We start from the raw sequence: 20676 nt of genomic DNA, 5'->3' as shown, positions 1-20676 counted from the left end.
TGTCCGCACCGAAGTGTTACTGCAGCATTTGAGGAGCAGACAAGCCCTTAGTCCTGTTTCCTCAAACGCTCTGTGGTGGAGTCGGAGCTGATCTGGAATAATGAGTGCTCTGCATTCATTATAGCAGAGCTCCAGCTCTGACACAGCGATCAATGGCTCCATGTCTAGCTGGCAGCCGGTATCAAGCGGAGTGCCCCAAGGGTCGGTCCTGGGGCCCGTTTTGTTCAATATCTTCATAAATGATCTGGAGGATGGTGTGGATTGCACCCTCAGCAAGTTTGCAGAGGACACTAAACTGGGAGGAGAGGTAAATACGCTGGAGGGCAGGGATAGGATACAGAGGGACCTAGACAAATTGGAGGATTGGGCCAAAAGAAATCTGATGAGGTTCAACAAGGACAAGAGCAGAGTCCTGCACTTAGGACGGAAGAACCCAATGCACCGCTACAGACTAGGGACCGAATGGCTAGGCAGCAGTTCTGCGGAAAAGGACCTAGGGGTGACAGTGGACGAGAAGCTGGATATGAGTCAGCAGTGTGCCCTTGTTGCCAAGAAGGCCAATGGCATTTTGGGATGTATAAGTAGGGGCATAGCGAGCAGATCGAGGGACATGATCGTTCCCCTCTATTCGACATTGGTGAGGCCTCATCTGGAGTACTGTGTCCAGTTTTGGGCCCCACACTACAAGAAGGATGTGGAAAAATTGGAAAGAGTCCAGCGGAGGGCAACAAAAATGATGAGGGGACTGGAACACATGACTTATGAGGAGAGGCTGAGGGAGCTGGGATTGTTTAGCCTGCAGAAGAGAAGAAGGAGGGGGGATTTGATAGCTGCTTTCAACTACCTGAAAGGGGGTTCCAAAGAGGATGGCTCTAGACTGTTCTCAGTGGTAGCAGATGACAGAACGAGGAGTAATGGTCTCAAGTTGCAGTGGGGGAGGTTTAGGTTGGATATTAGGAAAAACTTTTTCACTAGGAGGGTGGTGAAACACTGGAATGCGTTGCCTAGGGAGGTGGTGGAATCTCCTTCCCTAGAAGTTTTTAAGGTCAGGCTTGACAAAGCCCTGGCTGCGATGATTTAGTTGGGGATTGGTCCTGCTCTGGGCAGGGGGTTGGACTAGATGACCTCCAGAGGTCCCTTCCAACCCTGATATTCTACGATTGTATGGTTGAGCCCTACTTCCTGTTTAAAAGTTCACTATTCTAACATTTCTGAAATGCAGAACCATACTTGGATTGTCTTGGCATTTGCTACTCTCCGTGGGTGCGGTTACATTTGGCATTATTTGAGCAAGGAGTTCCTGAGATTCCCTCCCCCAGACTCCCTCCAAAAAAGAACCTTTTTACAAAATCCCACGCACTCACAACATTTTGTACCCGTGTAGGGATGAACGTGAGCGTCTAATTGTGCCCGAAGGATCTCAGTCACTTGGTATTTAGGTCGGCTAGTACCTGGCATCCACTGCCTCTCTCAGGAAGCAGTACTGAAAAAGTGAACTGTAACAATTGCAGCTTCAGATCAGCAGGAGCCAAACCGATGAATCAAAGAGACTGAAATGCACACGTGCAGGAAGACTAAGGCTCTGTTAACAGCAGAGGGTTTCTTGCAATCAGCTCGCACATTAGCTGGCTATCTCAGGGGACGTGCTGGGGCCCTTGCCAAACCTGAGCTACATTTGAATTTGAGCCCGACCATTGACAGCTTTCAGACAATGTGTGTTGAGCTTTATTCTTGCATTTTATAGGGGGTCTAAGGTGTAACACAGCCAAGGCTCACCTGACAACTCAATCAGTTTCCTTTTCAGGAATCAGTCTGTCTAAGGAAGGACGGACACCATCGCACCAAAGGTAGACCTAATTTTATTTGCCTCTACCTACTAGTGTAAGATGTCTTTTAGGTTTTGCTGGCTACCACAGAGATTTCATACCCGACTTTGCCTCAGTCAGTCCTCCCTTGACTCCTGAGGGCATCCTGTGCCAAAAAATTATAAATTCTGTGCATAATATTTTAAAATTCTGCAAAATTCTTCAAATTTTATTTGTCAAATAAATACGGAGGCTCCAGCAGGGCATTGGGGAGCATAGGCCACTGGCTGCACAGAGGGGGGAGATCACTGTGCAACTCCCCCCACCTCCACCCCAGGACAGACTCAGCGGTGAGGCTGCACCCAACCCCGACACAGCACAAGGACCGGGCTCTGCCCCAAAACACCCCAGGGCCCTGCCCCTCCATGCCAGGTGCACCAGGTGTGGGCAGACATGCTCAGTAAGGCAGGATCCAAGTGTGGAGGGGCTTAGTGTCGCGGGATCCAGGTGTGAGTTGAGAGGGTTTTGTGTGGGGCAATCTGGGTGCGGGTGGCTCAGTGGGGGATAAGGGTGCATGGGGGATCTGGATGCACAGGGACCTTTTGGAGGGTTCTGGGTGCAACAGTAATGGGACTCTACAGGGGGGTCCAGGTGAAGGTGGTTGGGGCTCAGAACGGGGGGAGGTCTGGGCATGGGGGGGGACAGAACTCAGCAGGCGGGTCTGGGTGTGTGGGGCTCAGTGGGGGGGTTCAGTGGGGTGGGGATCCAGGTGGAGCTGGTTGGGGCTCAGTAGGGTGGTGATCCAGCAGGTGCGGATGGCTCGTTGGGGTGGTCCAGGTGGAGGGGGAATGGGGCTCATTGGGGGGGTTCTGGGTGCATGGGGTGTGAGGCTCAGTGGGAGGTTCTAGGCATAAGGGGGTCTGGATGAATGGGGGGGGTGGGCAGATGAGGAAGCAGCTCCCTGTACAGTGACCCATCCCCCTGCAGCTGAGGAACGATGGATGCAGGAAGTGCACGGAGGAGGGGGAGTTTGCAGAGCTTCCTACAGCCAGAGGAGAAATATGGGGGTGGGTCTGACATGGCCCCGGTTGCTGCGCAGGGGAAGAGGAAGTCCCATCCCAGCCGGGACTAGCAGCTGAGCCCGGTACAGGGTAGGAGCCACCCCAGCCAGGTCTTCCCCAGTCCTGCCTCTTACCCCACAGTGATTTACCCATCTGCCGGCTGCCCTGGGCACCCAAAACATACTGCTGGGGGCGGGTTGCCTGACCGCTCTTGTGACTTCTCTTTGCTACCCAGTCAGAAAGTCATTTTTCTGTGGGGAAGCAAAGAAATCTGCGGGGACACAAATTCTGCGCGTGCGCAGTGGTGCAGAATTCCCCCAGGAGTATCGCTCATCCCAGCTTCTCGGGAAGGGAGCGCAACGGTGCTGGACAGAAGAACATACAAAGGCAGTCACTGCTTTGAAACAAACTGGAGCCTTGGCTTCAGTTCTGGCACCCCCTGACCAGACCCTACCCTTTCATGGGGAAGAGCGCTCTCTGCTAGTCTCTCTCAAGAAATCTATGGCAAAAGAAGGCTCATTGCTTATGCCTCTAAAGTACTTTCACCCGTGGAACTCAAGTACTGTGTGTGTGTGACCGTAACTTGTTAGCCGCTTATTGGGCAATCAAACATTTCACCTTTTTAATTGGTCTCTCTCCCGTAATTTTACACACACCTACTAACCCGCTCAGAAAGAAGAAAGTTAAGGACGGACAGGTCTCTAATGCTTGATTAGCTCACTTGTCACTGTTATTGCAGGATAAGGACATAGCTCTTCGCCCTTTGTCTGCACCTTCATCTCCCTTTTGCACTTTTGTATGATGTTACCCCTCACAAGCGTCCTATGACGACACCTCCCTTTTCTCTAGACCAGTTTTTCAAACCTTTACCTCCTTGCTCTGACACTTCTTCATTCCTGTGTATTTTCACAGGTGGATCAAGTTTCTACAAAGATGGGAAACCTTTTACTGGTTTCGGCCTCTACGTTCTTTCTCCATCCGATTCCTCTCTTTCTTTTTCACCCCACTCAGCCCAGAAGGTTGGCCTCGCCGCTGTGGCATGTCCACTGGAATGTTTTGCCTGCTTTTCCTATCCAATTCGGGGCGGGTCTGCAATGGTCTTGCAGAATTTCTGCCTTTGGGGCATGCTCACAATTTGCATCCTCCTATGGATTTCCTTTGGCTTATGCCTTACTACTTTCTTACATGGCTTGCCTTGCATCCCCCCTTCCTTTGTTTGCAAGGTACAAAGCCAGAGTAAAACAGCTCGATTTCACCAGGAAAATTCTGTCGCTGACTCTCTTGTGAAACGAGGTGCTCCAGGGGGCAAGAAGTGGACATTTTCACACAAAATCATGAGCACCCCGATTCCCTCAGTGAATACTGCAGAAACTCTGGCTGTGTCAGCAGGCAGCAGCAGAGATAGGGACTGGCTTGCCAGCACTACGGAAGTTACTAGAGAAGTGATTAAACATACAGAAGAAAACGGAATTGTCACAAGAGTCATCTTTAAAACCTTAGGAGTCAAAATTGGCATTGGCAACAGGAAGTTGTTTGCTCATAGACCAGGGAATGAGATACCAGTATGGCTGTTACCAGAACAAATATGAAAGGATTTAATATACTCGGTCCATGACATACTTTCAGGAGGGCATCAGGGAACAGACAAACTATGGAGAGATTAAAATCACTGGGCTGGTGGCCACAGATGAAAAAGGATATAAGAGAATATTGTGACAATTGCTTAATCTGTGCAGAGAATAATCCAACAAGCAATAAAAAACAATGCTCCCCTTTGACCCCAGAGAAATTCAGGACCAGGGTCTAGTTTACAGATTTATTTTGTTGGTCTGTTACCCAAGACTAAAAAGGGAACCAAATATTTGTCGGTTGCAGCAGATCCAGTCTCAAAATGGACTGACGCTTTCCCAATGCAAATCAACACAGCCTTAGCTATGGCATGTGGATTGGCAGAACAGGTATTCTCCTGATGGGGTTTTCCAGCAAAACTGGAATCAGATCAAAGATCTCATTTTACAGAAACTGTCATGTAAAACTATTTGTTGGCATTAGGAATAAAACAAAAGTTCCCCATTCCTTATCACCCACAGTCCTCAGGGCAGATGGAAAGGAGGACTAGACTATCAAGACAATCTGTGTCCGTAAATGGAACAGATTGGGATAGCTTAAGTCAATTAGTTCTGATGGCAACCAGAGCTACTCCAGCCCGTGCCAGAAACCCCACTCCCTTTGAAGTAATGACAGGGAGAGAAATAAAAATGCCACGATGCTTGTTGTGGGAAACGAGTCGTGCACATGTTGAAGGGATTAAAATGGATGTTTTTATGAAAAGATTTCAGAGACACCTTGAACAAGTAAACCTGTGTGTAGCTCATGAATTGGGAAAGCCAAAGAAAAAGGCAAAGATGTATTTTGACAAGGGAATAAGAGAAAGTGATTGGAAAGTAGGAGAACTTTTGCCCTACGCGGTACCTGACCATAATGTGCGTTGTAAGGGGCTTGGCTACGACATTGTAGATACGTTCATCTGTGTATCAAATCCATGTTACTGGAAGTAGGTGTAAGCAGGGTCTGAATGAGCTCTCCCCTGGCCGCTAGCGGGGGAGGAGAGACTGCAGGAGCAAACCGTATTTACAGGAACACACCTACTCTGCGCAGGTATCCAGCGGACAGGAGCTGTATGGCTCCAAGTGATCCACTCTGGCGGGTGTTGGGTTACAAATCACTTTAGTGCTGAATGCAGGGGTAGTGAACTGTTGTTATCAATGTTGTTGTCATCACTGTATGAATAAAGGGGAGCAGAACTGTGCTTACCCCCCTTTCTTACCCCGACTTCCCTCCTTTCATTAAACCTTTCTTCTTTTCGACACTCAGACTCTGCTTGCGAGTGGGGAAGTATTACGTCTTGGAGGCACCCAGGGGGTGGTGTGTAATTTTCCCAGGTTACTGGGTGGGGGCTCGAGCCGGCTCTGTGTTGTATTGTTGAAAAGGAACCCCTAGATACTGAACCCGGCTCTGGTTGCATAAGATTTATCATGCTAATCAACTTAAGTTGTTTAAGGGAAAATCCCTTCCCTCTACAGAAAATTGACATCACATAAGATACCAGGTTGCTGATCCTGGTCCTGTGGGATTGCTTGGGGTTGGCAGGGAAATTAGGGTGACCAGATTTCCTGATTTTATAGGGACAGTCCCGATATCTGGGGCTTTTTCTTATATAGGCACCTATTACCCCCCACCCCCTGTCCCGATTTTTCACATTTGCTATCTCGTCACCCTACAGGGAATGCAAGAGAACAGCTCCGCCTCCCTCTGGAATCATTAGTAGGGATCACACTTGGAAAAGAGACAGCTAAGGGGGGATATGATTGAGGTCTCTAAAATCATGACTGGTGTAGAGAAAATAGATAAGGAAGTGTTGTTTACTCCTTCTCATAACACAAGAACGAGGGGGGTCACCCAATGAAATTAATAGGCAGCCGGTTTAAAACAAATAAAAAGAAGTATTTCTTCACACAAGGAGTCAACCTGTGGAACTCCTTGCCAGAGGATGTTGTGAAGGCCAAGACCATAACAGGGTTCACAAAAGAACTAGATAAATTCATGGAGGATCGATCCCACAATGGCTATTAGCCAGGATGGGCAGGGAGGGTGTCCCTAGCCTCTGTTTGCCAGAAGCTGGGAATGGGCGACGGGGGATGGATCACTTGATGATTCCCTGTTCTGTTCATTCCTTCTGGGGCACCTGGCACTGGCCACTGTCGGAAGACACGATACTGGGCTAGATGGACCTTTGGTCTGACCCAGTCTGGCCGTTCTTATGTTCATAGGAGGTGATATTCTATTTCCAGTAAGATATGAGAATGCAAATCAAATACCTTTAGTAAACTGGAGACGGAATAGCTCCACTTCCTCTGAAATAGTATGGGGTTGTTTCAGAGCCATCGTACAGACACAGCATTATAAAGGCCGAGCGTTTGGATACATGAATAATCTTTCATTGTTAGTTAAAGGTCTCATCCCTAGGGACGCAGGACAGGTTTTCGTAATTGTAACAAGAGACGAGGAGCCTCCAGAACGTGATACAGCATGGGAAGAGCCACTCTGCTGATCACCGTCACCTCAGGGAGCGGTAACCCGCATATTAGAAGAACCTCTAACTACCACACTGCACACATGGAGGACATTCCCAGCAGAAGCTGGGACCCCCGTTCGTCGCCTTTAAGATGCCCTGAAGGCGGAACCTGGATCACCCAGTGGTTCACCTGCTACTTTAATACCTGGGACCTTGCTTAAGAATATCCACTTTGCACGCACACCTGTCGCGTTAAACCTGTCTCACTGGAACGTGGTCGGTTGTGCAAAGGGAACAAAAAGTTGTGTCTTACTGCAGTAATAGATACATTAGCAACGTATCAGACAGACATTTGCCTCACAACCTGGTATTTTTTGAACCAGGTGTCCCCAAGAGTTAGATGGAATTGTTGGTTCTATTTTGGGTTTGTCTGGATCAGGCTTGTCAACGCAGAACAGAGCGGATTTGGAAAGCGAACCGCGGCCAGCGGGAGCCGCGATCGGCCGAACCTGCGGGCGCGGCAGGGAAACAAACCGGCCCGGCCCGCCAGGGGCTTTCCCTGAACAAGCGGGAAGGTGGAACAAGTCTGGGAACCACTGCTTTAAGGGATACTGAAAATGGACGGATACCTAATCTTGCTGAAGATGGGCATTTGGTTAAATTATTGCCCACCGTGTATAAAGGGAACTTCTGTAAAGAGCTTCTGTATTAGAAGTTTGGGGATCAGTGAGACTCCACCCTAATCAGGGCCCGTGTTATATAAATCTTGTTCAATGAGAGAGTCTCTGCACATTTCTTTTACAGAATCTTTACCAATATTAGCCCCAAATACAGCTGTCTTCAACAAATTAACCCCTGCCCCTCCAGTAGATTACACAGAAGAAGAAATCTACAAGGAGCGACTGGATTTACCGCAGCTCCTCGTGCTTCACCCAGCAACTCAAACATGGGGAACACCGGCTCTAGCTTGTTGCTCTGTCAGCGGGTATCCATGTGTCTGCAGGGGTGATGTTTTTGGTGTTGCAATGCCTGCCTGTGGCCATGGAGGCCCTACACAGACCAGCGAGCCAGACAAGCTTGCCGCTGTTGTCTCCTGACCAGTGAAACTCACGAAGCGGGGACTTCCTACTGTGAAGGTGGCCGATAATGTGGAAGAACAGTACGGCAGGCAACTAATCATAAAACATTTTGATACGGTGACTGTGGTGAGCTGCAGGGGCCTCCCATCGAGCCGGAGGGGGAGGGACCGCTCTTTGGGCCCGAGGGGGCAGAGACTGGCAGTCACGAGGCAGGACAGGAAGTATAAAAGTTGGGCCCGGGCCAGGGAAGGGAGGAGACGTCCCCAGCCTACAGTCCGGTTGTGTTGCTCTCTGCGCACAAGTCAGCGTGTTTTGGCTGGATCCCTGCTGACCCACCCCACCACTCTTAGGGCCCTGGGCTGGGACCCGGTGGAGTCGGGTGGGCCCAGGTCCCCCTACGCCTGCTGCCAACCCAACCCCTGGGGTGGCAGCCTCTTCCCCTTAGGCCAAAAGGCTCGTGTTTGTCTGCCACCGGCCAGAACCCGGACATCAGACGGTCTGTCATTTGCTCTGCCCTGCCCCAGGGCCTGAGCCTTAAGGCTGTTTGTCTGCCCCACCTGAGGGCTGGGGCTCCTTAATTGTGCTGTCCTGCCTAAGCCCTACTCCTGGATAGGGGGCGGTGCCCCAGAGACGCAGTGAGGCAGAGCGGTCTCCCACTGAGCTGGATGGAGAGGGACCATTTGTAGGGACCCACTACAAAGACCTTCGATGTGATGTGGCTCTTTGTGCCTCATGTGCAAAGCGTAAGTGGTCAAATTGTAACTATGCCTGTCCCACTTTGTCAGAAAGAATCAGCCAAAGAAAGCCTAAGCATCAAGAAGATATTGCAAGTCATATACCAGTTTTTAACCTACATATTCCTCCATTAACCGCAAACCTCAAATCATTGTTAAATTGAACGGATACACATGTTGTCCAAATCAGCACGGACATGCATGCGGCAGAAAAGTCTTTAGAAGATCTAGTACCTGATGGAGATTTTAATCTACTTATTTCTCATACATGGAGAGGAGTTACATTTAAGGCTAGTTATTATGGAAGTAGTGTTAGGTTTCTTTATTGATTTTATTTTGTCAATTATGCAGAGTACTCAAGCAGTATAAATCTCACATGAGCACCTTAGCTATAGCCTCAAAGAAACAAATAACTAAATAGTTTAGTGTTGCTCTGGTTAGTTAACAATAGCGACAAGGGGGTGTCTGTTAAGTACCGGTTAGTAAATATAAACGCTTATCGTTCTTTCTTTCTCTAGATCTGATTCACTTACATACTTTAACAATCTTGGGAGCCTTCATGTCTCTACGACTCCAGATGTTCATGGAAACCACCTCCTTAACATATGTCTATAATGCTGACTTAAGCACGTATAGACTTGGGAAACGAATAAGGGATGATTGTTACAACAGCTGATGTAGGCTTGGGAAATCAACAGGGAAGAATAATTGTGGGGTTAAGGAGGACCCACTGAGAGAGGTTATCTTGAAGAATTGTTAGTTCTCCCGGCTGTAAATGATCATGCCTTCACACATAAATCAGGTAAACTGAGAATGTACAGAAATGACACCACAACGTATGTTTCTGGGAGAATATTCTTGGCAACAAGGTTTCCTTTGTCTGAAACCCTCTATAAGGATACTGATATGGGAACCGGGTTGAGGGAATGAACACTGCACGTCCCCTCCGGATGCCGGGGCGACACAGATCCAGCTCTTAGTCTGACAACAAAGGGTGGTAATGGACCTATTTCTGTCTGTACGCTGTATACTGCTGTACTAATCTCTGACTGATGATCTTAGATTACATAATTCCAGCTGAGCCGGTTATTTCAACAATCTTGAGTCATTAACTCAGACACGCAACAGCTGCCTCATGCCTTTCACCACACGGACAGTGGCTAAACCCACCTCTGAAAACCAGGAAATGAAGAGCTGAAGCCCACAACACCTCCGCGACACTATCTTAACTTTGCCCCAAGCCCCTAGCCCTGGAGCTGGCAGTCGCCACTGGGAACAGGTCAGGCAAAGGTAAACAAACTATTTAGGGAAGCGGAGGGTTCTCCATCCCCTGAAGTCTTCAAGTCAAGACTGGATGCCTTTCTGGAGAAGGATTTAGTCCAATACCAGGTATTCAGCTCAGTACCGCAGTAACTGGATGAAATTCTACGGCCTGTTGTCCAGGAGGGTCTGATTAGATGACCTAATAGTCCCTCCTGGCCTTTTAATCTATGAATCAATAATGTCTATGAGGAAGGACTAAGAGAACCTGCCGTTGTTTGTGTGGTGTTTCACAGACGGGAATGCCAGCATTTCTCCGCACGCCCTCCGGCTGTGAGCACTGGGCCAGGTGTAGCTGTACTCGGAGGGTGGAGGGAGTAGTCCTTGGGGGACGGAGGGGGATAAAGGGGTGGAAACGTTTTGCAAATCTGGGCCGGTTTGGATGCAGCGGGCTCGGTGCTGGAGGGCAGCTTCTGTTCTTTATGCCAGACCTGAACCCAAGTTTTGCCTTAGCCAAGAGAAGACCTTCGACTTTGTCCTGTTCCCAAAGCGTTCTCTAGCAGGGGAGGGCAGAGGGCTACTGTGCGTGTCATTGGCATGTCGGGGTGATGCTGAAACAGGGCAGAGTTAAGGCTGCATTATGGGGGGAGGGATAGCTCAGTGGTTTCAGCATGGGCCTGCTAAACCCAGGGTTGTGAGTTCAATCCTGGAGGGGGGCCATTTAGGGGTGTGGGGCAAAAATTGGGGATTGGCCCTGCTCTGAGCAGGGGGTGGGACTAGACACCTCCTGAGGTCCCTTCCAACCCTGATCTTCTGTGATTCTAAACCTTCGCTCTTCACTTCCTTTTCTAAGAAGGGAGGGGACGGGAACCCTTACCCAGCGAGGTCACATTCTCGTAGTTCTCCTGCATGATGTCCCAGTACAGGTCTCGCTGAGCGGGGTCCAGCAGAGCCCACTCTTCCCTGGCGAAATACACAACCACCTCCTCGAAGGCCACCGGCTCCTGTAAGAGAAAGAGCCCCCCACTCAGGACCTGCTGCCCCAGTCACAACCCCACAATTCGCAGGAGCGCAGGACCAATCACATGGAAGCTCTGGGAGGCACCCAGTCAGCAGAGTCCCGTCTGCACCCCCCTCAGAGGAGGCATCAGGATGAGGGGAGTGTGACACTCTATGCCACAGGGGACAGCCCTGTAACCCCCATATTCCTCATTTGTGTAGATAATGGTGATATTGCATATAAAGCAGGCCGTGTGAGGTGTCGTGGGAAAGGTTACGATCTGCTGAAACCCACTGTTCTGTCTAAATATGTGTCTCGTTCATGCATATTAAGTTATGAGAAGTGCATTGTATGGCTGTCACTAAAACACGCGCGGAGCAGACATCACCAGCCACTGTCCAGCAGAGGAGTTACAATTCAGTGACTCACTGACAGGAGACACACCGGGGAATTGCCTCCCCTGGGGACTCAGCAGTGCCCCCCAGACATGCCTGGACTTGTGGTCTCCAAGCACATGGACTCAGGGTAGAAAACAGAACACAGCGGCCCCATGCTTGTCCCTTTCTCCTCCCGCCACCTATGCTGCAAGTAACAAGGACGCTCACAAGACTGATGATTTCAACAGGGGAGATTGGCCCAGGTTTAGGAGACAAACGTGTGTATTAGGGACTGTAAGATCCAGTGGGGCGAGAACATTGCTTGATGTAAATACTGTCGAGTGTGATAAGGGTTAAGGTTTACACTGTGTGCTTATATTTTATTTTATATTTTTGACTATCACTTAAAAACTCTCTTTTGTAATCGATACACTTGCTTTACGATTTATCTTTAGCAGGGAGTTTGCCTGACGCGTGTGGTGAATCTGCTCAGGTTTGCAAAGGCCAGTGTGTATCCACTTTCCACTGATGAAGTGGGGGAACCAGTTAATAACTTTGCATTGCTCAAGAAAGGGTCTTAGAGAGTTAAGGGGGCATAGGGGTCCCAGGCTGCACCCCGGGGATCCCGTCACAGGGAGAAAGAGAGAGCCCTGGTCCCTCCCCTCTCTCTGCATGGGACAGGATAGTCTCATGCCTCATAGGCTGGTACAGGACATGGAGTGCCCAGGGACAGCTCCCTGGTGGGAATCCAAACACCCGCCTCATTGCCAGCAGCTGGGTGTGAGGGGATGGGGCCAAGCCCCACTGGTGCGTGACCCCTTCATATCTCCCAGCAGCCTCTGGCCAGTGGCTTCCAGCTGCAGGCTGGTAATTTCGCCAGCCCTGTCCGAGGGGGTGTTCCCTGTCCCATCAGTCGGGCCGTTTCCTCTCCCGACTGTTCCTCGAACCTAAGCCCCAGGTTAAACCAGTCCCCGCAGGTCTGTCACACCCTGTCCCCCTCCTTTCCTCCTCCCTGTGGATTTCCTGCCCCCCTCCCACCTCCGGACGAAACTCCCCAGAAGCTCCCCCCTCCTCTGGGTTTCCTGCCCCTCTCAGTGCAGAGGGAACCCACCAGCAACGCCCCCGATAATCCCTACCTGAGCCAGCTCCCCGGCAGCCGTTGCTCTTCCCCGTCCCCTGGGAGGCTGGGCCGGTCCGGAGGCAAAGGGGGAGGTCGTTCCGCAGCCTGTCGGGGTGGGGGGGGGATTGGAGAGACCAGCTTTAGTGACGCTCACAGCACCTCCCGCAGGCTCGTTCCCCGCGGAGAGACATTCTAGGCGCTCCACCTCGCAGGGCCCCGACGTCGCCTTACTGCGGCGCGGACCCGGCCCTTCCCACCAGGGCTAGCCCCACGGAGACCCTTCAGGGCCCGACATGGTCCCCGAGGGCAGCACGCTCCCCGGCAGGCCGGGAGCCGGGCGCTGGATAAAATCTGTCCAGAGCGGAGACAGGAAGTGGAGCTGAGCGGGTCTGGGAGCTTGTGACCTGCCTTCTCCCTCGCTTCTCCTCTGTTTCTCTCTCCCCTCCCTCTGGCTGGGGACTTCGTTACTGTCTATTCTTGGAGGCCTTTGCTGTCCTACCGGTGCTATTGCCATTTTGGATCCAATCTTTGGGCTTCGTCCTCATCTCCACAGAGCACCGGAGGGGTTTCAGTCTCTGGTTGTGACCCAGACACGGCAGGGACAGGGGGACTCGGGAACAGCTGTGCGCTGGATTCTGAAGCCGGAAAGATTTCTGAACTGGGGGTTTACGGGAACGAATCGTTCCTTGGCTCAGTCCGCACCTGGCATAGCAGCTAACTAACTATTCATTCACAACAGGCCCATATACAAAGTAATGCCCTCTTCCCCTTCAGAAAATGAAAGGTCTCGTCTGACGGTTCTCAAGCGGCGGTTTGCTTCCCCAGGTGACTCACGACAGGCAACAAGATGGGCCGTGAGATATTATCACTTTTGTTATGAGCTAAAGCATCGGTTCTCAAACTGCGGGTTGGGACCCCAAAGTGGGTCTGACCCCCTTTTAATGGGGTCACCAGGGCTGGCTTAGACTCGCTGGGATCCAGGGCTAAAGCCCGAGCCCCACGGCCCAAGCCCGAGCCCCACGGCCCAGGGCTGTAGCCGAAACCGGGGGACTTCAGCCCTGGGCGGCAGGGCTCAGGTTACAGGCCCCACCCGGGGCAATGGGGCTCAGGCTTCGGTCCCCCCACCTGGGGGTCGTGTAGTCATTTTTGTTATCAGAAGGGGGTCACGGTGCCATGAAGTCTGAGAACATTGATAGTGATCAATGGCTCCATGTCTAGTTGGCAGCCGGTGTCAAGTGGAGTGCCCCAGGGGTCGGTCCTGGGGCCGGTTTTGTTCAATATCTTCATAAATGATCTGGAGGATGGTGTGGATTGAACTCTCAGCAAATTTGCGGATGATACTAAACTGGGAGGAGAGGTAGATACGCTGGAGGGCAGGGATAGGATACAGAAGGACCTAGACAAATTGGAGGATTGGGCCAAAAGAAATCTGATGAGGTTCAATAAGGATAAGTGCAGGGTCCTGCACTTAGGACGGAAGAACCCAATGCACCACTACAGACTAGCGACCGAATGGCTCGGCAGCAGTTCTGCGGAAAAGGACCTAGGGGTGACAGTGGACGAGAAGCTGGATATGACTCAGCAGTGTGCCCTTGTTGCCAAGAAGGCCAATGGCATTTTGGGATGTATAAGTAGGGGCATAGCGAGCAGATCGAGGGACGTGATCGTTCCCCTCTATTCGACATTGGTGAGGCCTCATCTGGAGTACTGTGTCCAGTTTTGGGCCCCACACGACAAGAAGGATGTGGATAAATTGGAGAGAGTCCAGCGAAGGGCAACAAAAATGATTAGGGGACTGGAACACATGAGTTATGAAGAGAGGCTGAGGGAACTGGGATTGTTTAGCCTGCAGAAGAGAAGAATGAGGGGGGATTTGATAGCTGCTTTCAACTACCTGAAAGGGGGTTCCAAAGAGGATGGCTCTAGACTGTTCTCAATGGTAGCAGAGGACAGAACGAGGAGTAATGGTCTCAAGTTGCAGTGGGGGAGGTTTAGGTTGGATATTAGGAAAAACTTTTTCACTAAGAGGGTGGTGAAACACTGGAATGCGTTACCTAGGGAGGTGGTAGAATCTCCTTCCTTAGAGGTTTTTAAGGTCAGGCTTGACAAAGCCCTGGCTGGGATGATTTAACTGGGAATTGGTCCTGCTTCGAGCAGGGGGTTGGACTAGATGACCTTCTGAGGTCCCTTCCAACCCTGATATTCTGTGATTCTATGATTCTAACCCCTGAAAGCAAAGTCTCAGTCTGCCACTTTTATCCTTCAAGGTCCCCTACTCTTGAAACACCCACCCACGTTACAGAGACTCAGCCTTGGGACTCATTTTATTCTTCCTTTCACAGTCAATGTAAGGGGATCCCCCCGCCACCCCCCCCCCCCGCAAAAAAACCTGACTTCAAATAAGGGGCCACCAATGTGAAAAGTGTGAGACGCACGGACACGCACTCGAGCAGCTCCCGTCTCATTCACAATGATCCCAAAGACAATCTAGGGCTCTCCTCCCCTTTCCAGCCAGTCTGTACACGGGAGACCAGCCCCATCTCTCCTTCAGGGCCAGGGTCTATTCAGGGGAGGGCTGGGCTCCACCCGCGACTCTGCTGTCCCCACGTTCAGTCGCTCATTAAAGCGCTCAGGCTCTTCAGGGTCTGGAGCTTTTGTTCGTGTCTCACCGTCTCTCACACCACGCCGGGCGTTGTTCCTCTTCCCAAAGGGAACCACCCCCCTGAGCTCCGGATTCGCTCTGAATCCCCATCGGACGCACAGCAGGAGCGAACCAGTCCCGGGGCTCACCCGGCGTCACGTCGTTCCACCCTTTCCAGGGGCACATGGGGGCTGGAGGCCGTGATGCCCTGTTGCGAACATGGTTATTGGTGTGAAATCTCCCCCCGGCCCGTCAGAGACGGACACGTACCTGCGTCGCTCCCCAGCTCCCGTCGCAGCGTCTCTAGGGGAAGGAGAGGACGGGAGAGGTGAGGATTCAGTCCCTCGCGTTCATAGAGAAATCCCCATTGGTTATTAATGGAACCGCTTTAAACTACGGGACGGGGACACAGACCGAGGCCCCCAACGCAGCCGCTGCGGACAGAGCCAGCCCCACAGGGCGACTCCCATGGGGAAGGGCGACTCGCGGAGCTGGGGCTGCGAGATGGAGCCCGGGGTCAGTGACATCCCGAGAGTCCCCGACTCCTCCCCAGGGCCGGGGTCACTCTAACCAGAGGAGACGCCACCCCCAGACTCCCACTCACCTTTGAATCCCCGCAGGACCTGCTGCAGGACGGCACTTGTCAGAGAGAAATCGCTGAGCCTCCTCTCCAGCTCCCCAAACCCCGGCTCCGGCTCCCGAAACGCCCCGTCCTCCCTGCCGGGGAAAGAGGGAGGGGTGAGAAACGGGCCTGGATCCCCAAACCCGGAGCCCAGCAACCCCCAAACTCCAGCAAACCTGGATCTGAGCTTCGTAGCCCGAGATGGGCACTGTTCTAGCGAGTCACCTGCCCTCAGCCCTGGGCTCTCCACAGAGATGGGACACGAGGAATGGAGACGGGCTCAGGAGCTTCCTCTGGGACACTGGTTCTGTGAGGTGCAGAGCCACCCCCGTCCGCTGGGTTACTCCAGGAACAAGGGGCTCCGGCACTGGGTTACCAGGAAAGGAAGGAGACAGGGACCAAAGGGTGGGCGTGTCCCACAATCGCACTGTGGCCCCAGACAGATGCTTCGCAGGGAATGAGCCTGGGCCCTTGAATGCCGAAAGCCCAGAGCCCTTCCACGGAAGCTGTAACCCTGCACCTCGTTTGGCAGGGGGGCCGTATTCGACGCCCTGGGGCGGTCAGCGGGCCCGGGCGTCGATTGCAGACTGTGTGCACGGCTCCGTTCAGGGCAGGACCCTCACTGCTCTCCGCGGGACACCCAGGCACAGACACCGAGGGGGGAGTCTGCCCTTCGGAGAGGAAATAACCTTTTCGTTACCTGTATTCAGCAAGTCCTGTATGGTCACACTCAGTATCGCGCCGTGGGGAAGTAGCCCCATCCCGCGCTTGCCAGGGCTCCTGCTTTCCCCTTCCTTCCACCCTCATTTCTCTCTCTCCATTGCCTTCATGTCTCTCCTTTGCTCTCCCCGCCCTACAGAAACTCCCCGTTCCCACCCCTCCAGGGCTGCACTCCCCGTTCCAGCGGCGACCCGCCAAGGCCGGCTGACAGGAAAGTGTCCTCGTTTCAACTGACACTCCAGCGAGACGAACGGAGGAGTTCACACCCGCCTGAGCCATGGCTTCCGGCCGCTGGCAGACCCAGAAAGACAACAGCCTCCCCGGCTGCACGCGGGAGGGGCTCTCCCCAACCACGAGGCCTAGAAACTTACGCTAAAATGGAAAGCGGAGATTCTCCACACCGGGAATACCTGAGACGGCCACAGAAATACGCCAGACAGGCCGGGTCCGGCCCATGGGTCCGACAGCCCTGGTGGGACCTCAGGAGCTGTCAGGGAGTAACAGGCACGAGGGGAGACCTGATCCCAGGCACCAAGCCGGCTGCAGGGGAGGGGGAAGCTCCGGATTTTGTGCCGTTTCCCAGCGTAACTGAGCATGAGGGGGGCGTGAAATGGAGCCGGGGACTCACCTGCTCCCGCTGCTCCCGGCACCCTGGAGAGGGAGCGAGAGAAGAGACAGTCACGGGGGGCGTGTCCCAGGCAGAGGGGCCACCGTTGGCGTCTCTGGCGTTTGGGGCATTTCAGACACTGGGGTTCACGTTCAGAGAGCAGCTGCTGCCCCCCGGGAATCCCTGCTGGGACGTCGCCATCAGGGAGGCACTTTACAGGAAGAAAATATTTCTCCGCCTTGAGAGTGAAAGTCCCACTCGGGCTGAGAGCCCCGCAAGCCCCCTGGCCCCATTAAACCCGTTCACCTGGGGTGGCAAGGGGCCTTAGGCCTGGCTCGGGGCCTCGGCATGGCAGGGAGGGGACATCACCCTCCAGCCCAAATGCAGTTAGACATTGGCAGGGCATTTACTGCGTGACCTTGGTCAGGGCTCTGCCCCGCCCTGTGCCTCACTTTCCCCCTTTCTCCCATAGGGTGATAATTGCCCCTGTCCCCCCTTTGTTAAGTGCTTTGGGGCCTGGGGCGGAGACGCTCCTACAGGAACGCTGCGTGTGGTCATTGCAACGACAGCCTGACCTGCAGGGGTGGGCTCAGCAGCTGCCCCTTCTCTCCTCCCCGCTCCCCGAGCAGGGAAATCTCCCGGGACCCTCGGCAGGCGCCCGCATCCCTTCTCTGGACAACGGCTCTCTCGAGCTCTTCCAGCCGGGACAGCAGCCGCTGCTCCTGCTCCGCCAGAAACCCTCGCAGCTCCCGCCACTCCCAGACCATCTTCTGCCTCTCGGCTGCCGTCCGGCTCTGCAGCCACAGGGAGAGGGCGGGTGGGTACCGGGGGAGACCCACAAATGCCCCTCCCGGCGGGTGGGGGAGTTATTTCCCAGAGCGCGGGATCTCTTGCGCTGGGGGACGGGAAGGTTATTTACCCCAGCAAGGGGGGACGGAGCAGGGCAGGGGTGAGCTGTACATCGCTCATGGGGGGGGACTGTTCTCCCCAAAACCTCATCCGATTGCCCTGGGCCAAACCCTCCATCTCCGCAGCCGGCATTTCCTCCCCATTCCCCCAGGTGCGGGAAAGGCTCCCCGGTCACTGTGACACGCAGACAGCCCGTGGGCAGGGGCTCGGGGCTCACACAGACTGACCCGCTCCTGCCCAGCGGCCTCCCGCACCCCACGGGCACCATGCCACCCCCGTGTCGGACCCTGGGCTCCGGTGGGGACGGGTCCCTGGATGAGGCTGGCAGGCCGGGCCCTGCATTCGCCGTCACTCGGGGCACCGGGATCCCTGGCGAACCTGGGCCCTGGGCACCTACCAGCAGCTCCTGGCTTTGCCGCGGCTCCTCGGCTTCGGCGGCTTCTCTCTCTTTTCCCAGAGGGGCCCGATGCTCTCGGGGGGGCTCCTGGAAGAAGCGGGGGGGGGGGTTACAAACCGCTGCAAACGGCCTCACAACGGCCGGATTTGAGGGCCCGTCCTGCCCTGCAGACGCCCGAGGAGAGTCCCTGGGGCTTTTCTCCTCGTTCAGCCTCAGCCAGGAAGCTCTGAGGGGCTGCTGAAACGGGGAGCAGGTTTCCCAGAGAAAACACAGGGCCCCTGGGAGAGGTGACGGGGTGCAGCCCGGCTCCCCCGCCCCCCGCAGCTCCCCATGCCCCCTGCACCCACCCACCTCCCAAGCAACAAACTTCAGACACTGGCCCCAACTTCCTCCCTGCGAACTGGCCCCCGGCCCCACTCAAAGCCCTCAATATTAGCATCAGTGCCGGATCAGAACATGGACCCCACCCCCACCCCAACTCTGTCCCCCCCACTGACACCTCCCAACCCCCAGCTCTGTCCCTCCCACTGACACCCCCCAACCCCCAGCTCTGTCCCCCCACTTACACCCCCAACCCCCAGCTCTGCCCCCCACTGACATCCCCCAAAACCCCCAGCTGTCCCCCCACTGACACCCCCCAACCCCCAGTTCTGCCCCCCACTGACAACCCCCTATCCCCAGCTCTGCCCCCCACTGACACCCCCCAACCCCCAGCTCTGTCCCCCCACTTACACCCCCCAAAACCCCCAGCTCTGCCCCCCACTGACACCCCCCAAAACCCCCAGCTCTGCCCCCCACTGACACCCCCCAACCTCCAGCTCTGTCCCCCCACTGACACCCCCCAAAACCCCCAGCTCTGCCCCCCACTGACACCCCCCAAAACCCCAGCTCTGCCCCCACTGACACCCCCCAAAACCCCCAGCTGTCCCCCCACTTACACCCCCCAAACCCCCAGCTCTGTCCCTCACTGACACCCCCCAAAACCCCCAGCTCTGTCCCCCCACTTACACCCCCCAAACCCCCAGCTCTGTCCCTCACTGACACCCCCCAAACCCCCAGCTCTGCCCCCCACTGACACCCCCCAACCCCCAGCTCTGTCCCTCACTGACACCCCCCAAAACCCCCAGCTCTGTCCCCCACTGACACCCCCCAACCCCCAGTTCTGCCCCCCACTGACACCCCCCAAACCCCCAGCTCTGCCCCCCCGCCACCCCCAAAACCCCCAGCTCTGCCCCCCACTGACACCCCCAAAACCCCCAGCTCTACCCCCCCCCACTGACACCCCCAAACCCCCAGCTCTACCCCCCCCACTGACACCCCCAAACCCCCAGCTCCAAACTACTCCCAACCCCCAGCAGCCCCACGACCCCCAGATCCAGCCCCCCCCCGCCACGGCTCTGACCCCCAGATCCACCCTCCCCCGGCGGCCCCCATCCCCTCGCTCCCGCGCCCCGCGTGTCCGCCCCACGCGTGTCCCCGCCCGGACCCACCGCGCGGCCCCCGGCCCCGGCCCCGGCCATGGCCCCGCCGCCGCGGACGCACGAAGGGCTCCCGGGAGGAAGAGGCGGCTCCTGCCCGGGCCTGGCCCTGCCCCTGCCGGGGCGGGGTGAAAATCCGGGGTGGCTAAAAGAGGCGAAGTCGCCCCGGGGGGGGCTGGATGGAAACCAGGTTTGGAGACCGACTCAGGCAGGCTGGAAATGGTCCCGCTCCGAAGAGACGAGAGGAAAAAGCGAGAAAGAAAAATGCCAAGTGAGGCATCACCGTGAGAAGCAAAACTGGACACACAGGAGAGCGGAGACCGGGATAAATGCCAAGTCCATTCATGGCTACGAGCCCCGCACGGTGTTTGCCGGGTGGCAGGAGAGAGATCTCACTTAGGGCGAAAGCTACAAGGAGTCCAGTAGGAAGAACCGGCCTCCTGGCACCTTAGAGACGAACAAATGTATTTGAGCATTAAGCTAAAACCCACTTCATCAGATGCATGGAGTGGAAAATACAGGGGGGGAGATTTTATATACACAGAGAACATGAAATCTCCCCCCTGTATTTTCCACGGCATGCGCCCGATGGAGTGGGTTTTAGCTCACGAAAGCTTATGCTCCAATAAATTTGTTAGTCTCTACGGTTTACATGAAATCTCCCCCCCGTATTTTCCACTGCATGCATCCGATGGAGTGGGTTTTAGCTCGCGAAAGCTTATGCTCCAATAAATTTGTTAGTCTCTACGGTTTACATGAAATCTCCCCCCTGTATTTTCCACTGAATGCAT

The 20676-nt window shown here is 54.4% G+C and overlaps 1 protein-coding gene across 3 annotated transcripts in view; it reads right to left on the bottom strand.

Annotated features, from left to right (window-relative positions):
• Positions 1–19980, bottom strand: part of LOC311514104 (uncharacterized protein) — a 30498-nt gene extending 10518 nt beyond the window's left edge. For 2 of the 3 annotated variants that reach the window (XM_084616482.1, XM_084616480.1), the window contains exons 1-8: positions 19898–19980; positions 18408–18494; positions 17677–17895; positions 17123–17145; positions 15757–15869; positions 15423–15455; positions 12528–12616; positions 10892–11018 (exon numbers count right to left, since the gene is read on the bottom strand). In XM_084616482.1, coding sequence (XP_084472608.1) covers positions 10892–11018; positions 12528–12616; positions 15423–15455; positions 15757–15869; positions 17123–17145; positions 17677–17895; positions 18408–18494; positions 19898–19927 — 721 coding nt within the window. In that variant the 5' untranslated portion in view covers positions 19928–19980. The remainder of the gene's footprint in view (positions 1–10891; positions 11019–12527; positions 12617–15422; positions 15456–15756; positions 15870–17122; positions 17146–17676; positions 17896–18407; positions 18495–19897) is intronic. The other variant, XM_084616481.1, reaches the window with a different exon arrangement.
• Between the last annotated feature and the right edge of the window lie 696 nt (positions 19981–20676).

The sequence above is a fragment of the Lepidochelys olivacea genome (genome assembly GCF_965140295.1).
Source record: "Lepidochelys olivacea isolate rLepOli2 genome assembly, chromosome: 28".
In the NCBI taxonomy this organism is placed as follows: domain Eukaryota; kingdom Metazoa; phylum Chordata; order Testudines; family Cheloniidae; genus Lepidochelys; species Lepidochelys olivacea.
The sequence above is the reverse complement of the archived record's forward strand: the minus strand, read 5'-3'. Positions and strand labels throughout refer to the sequence as shown.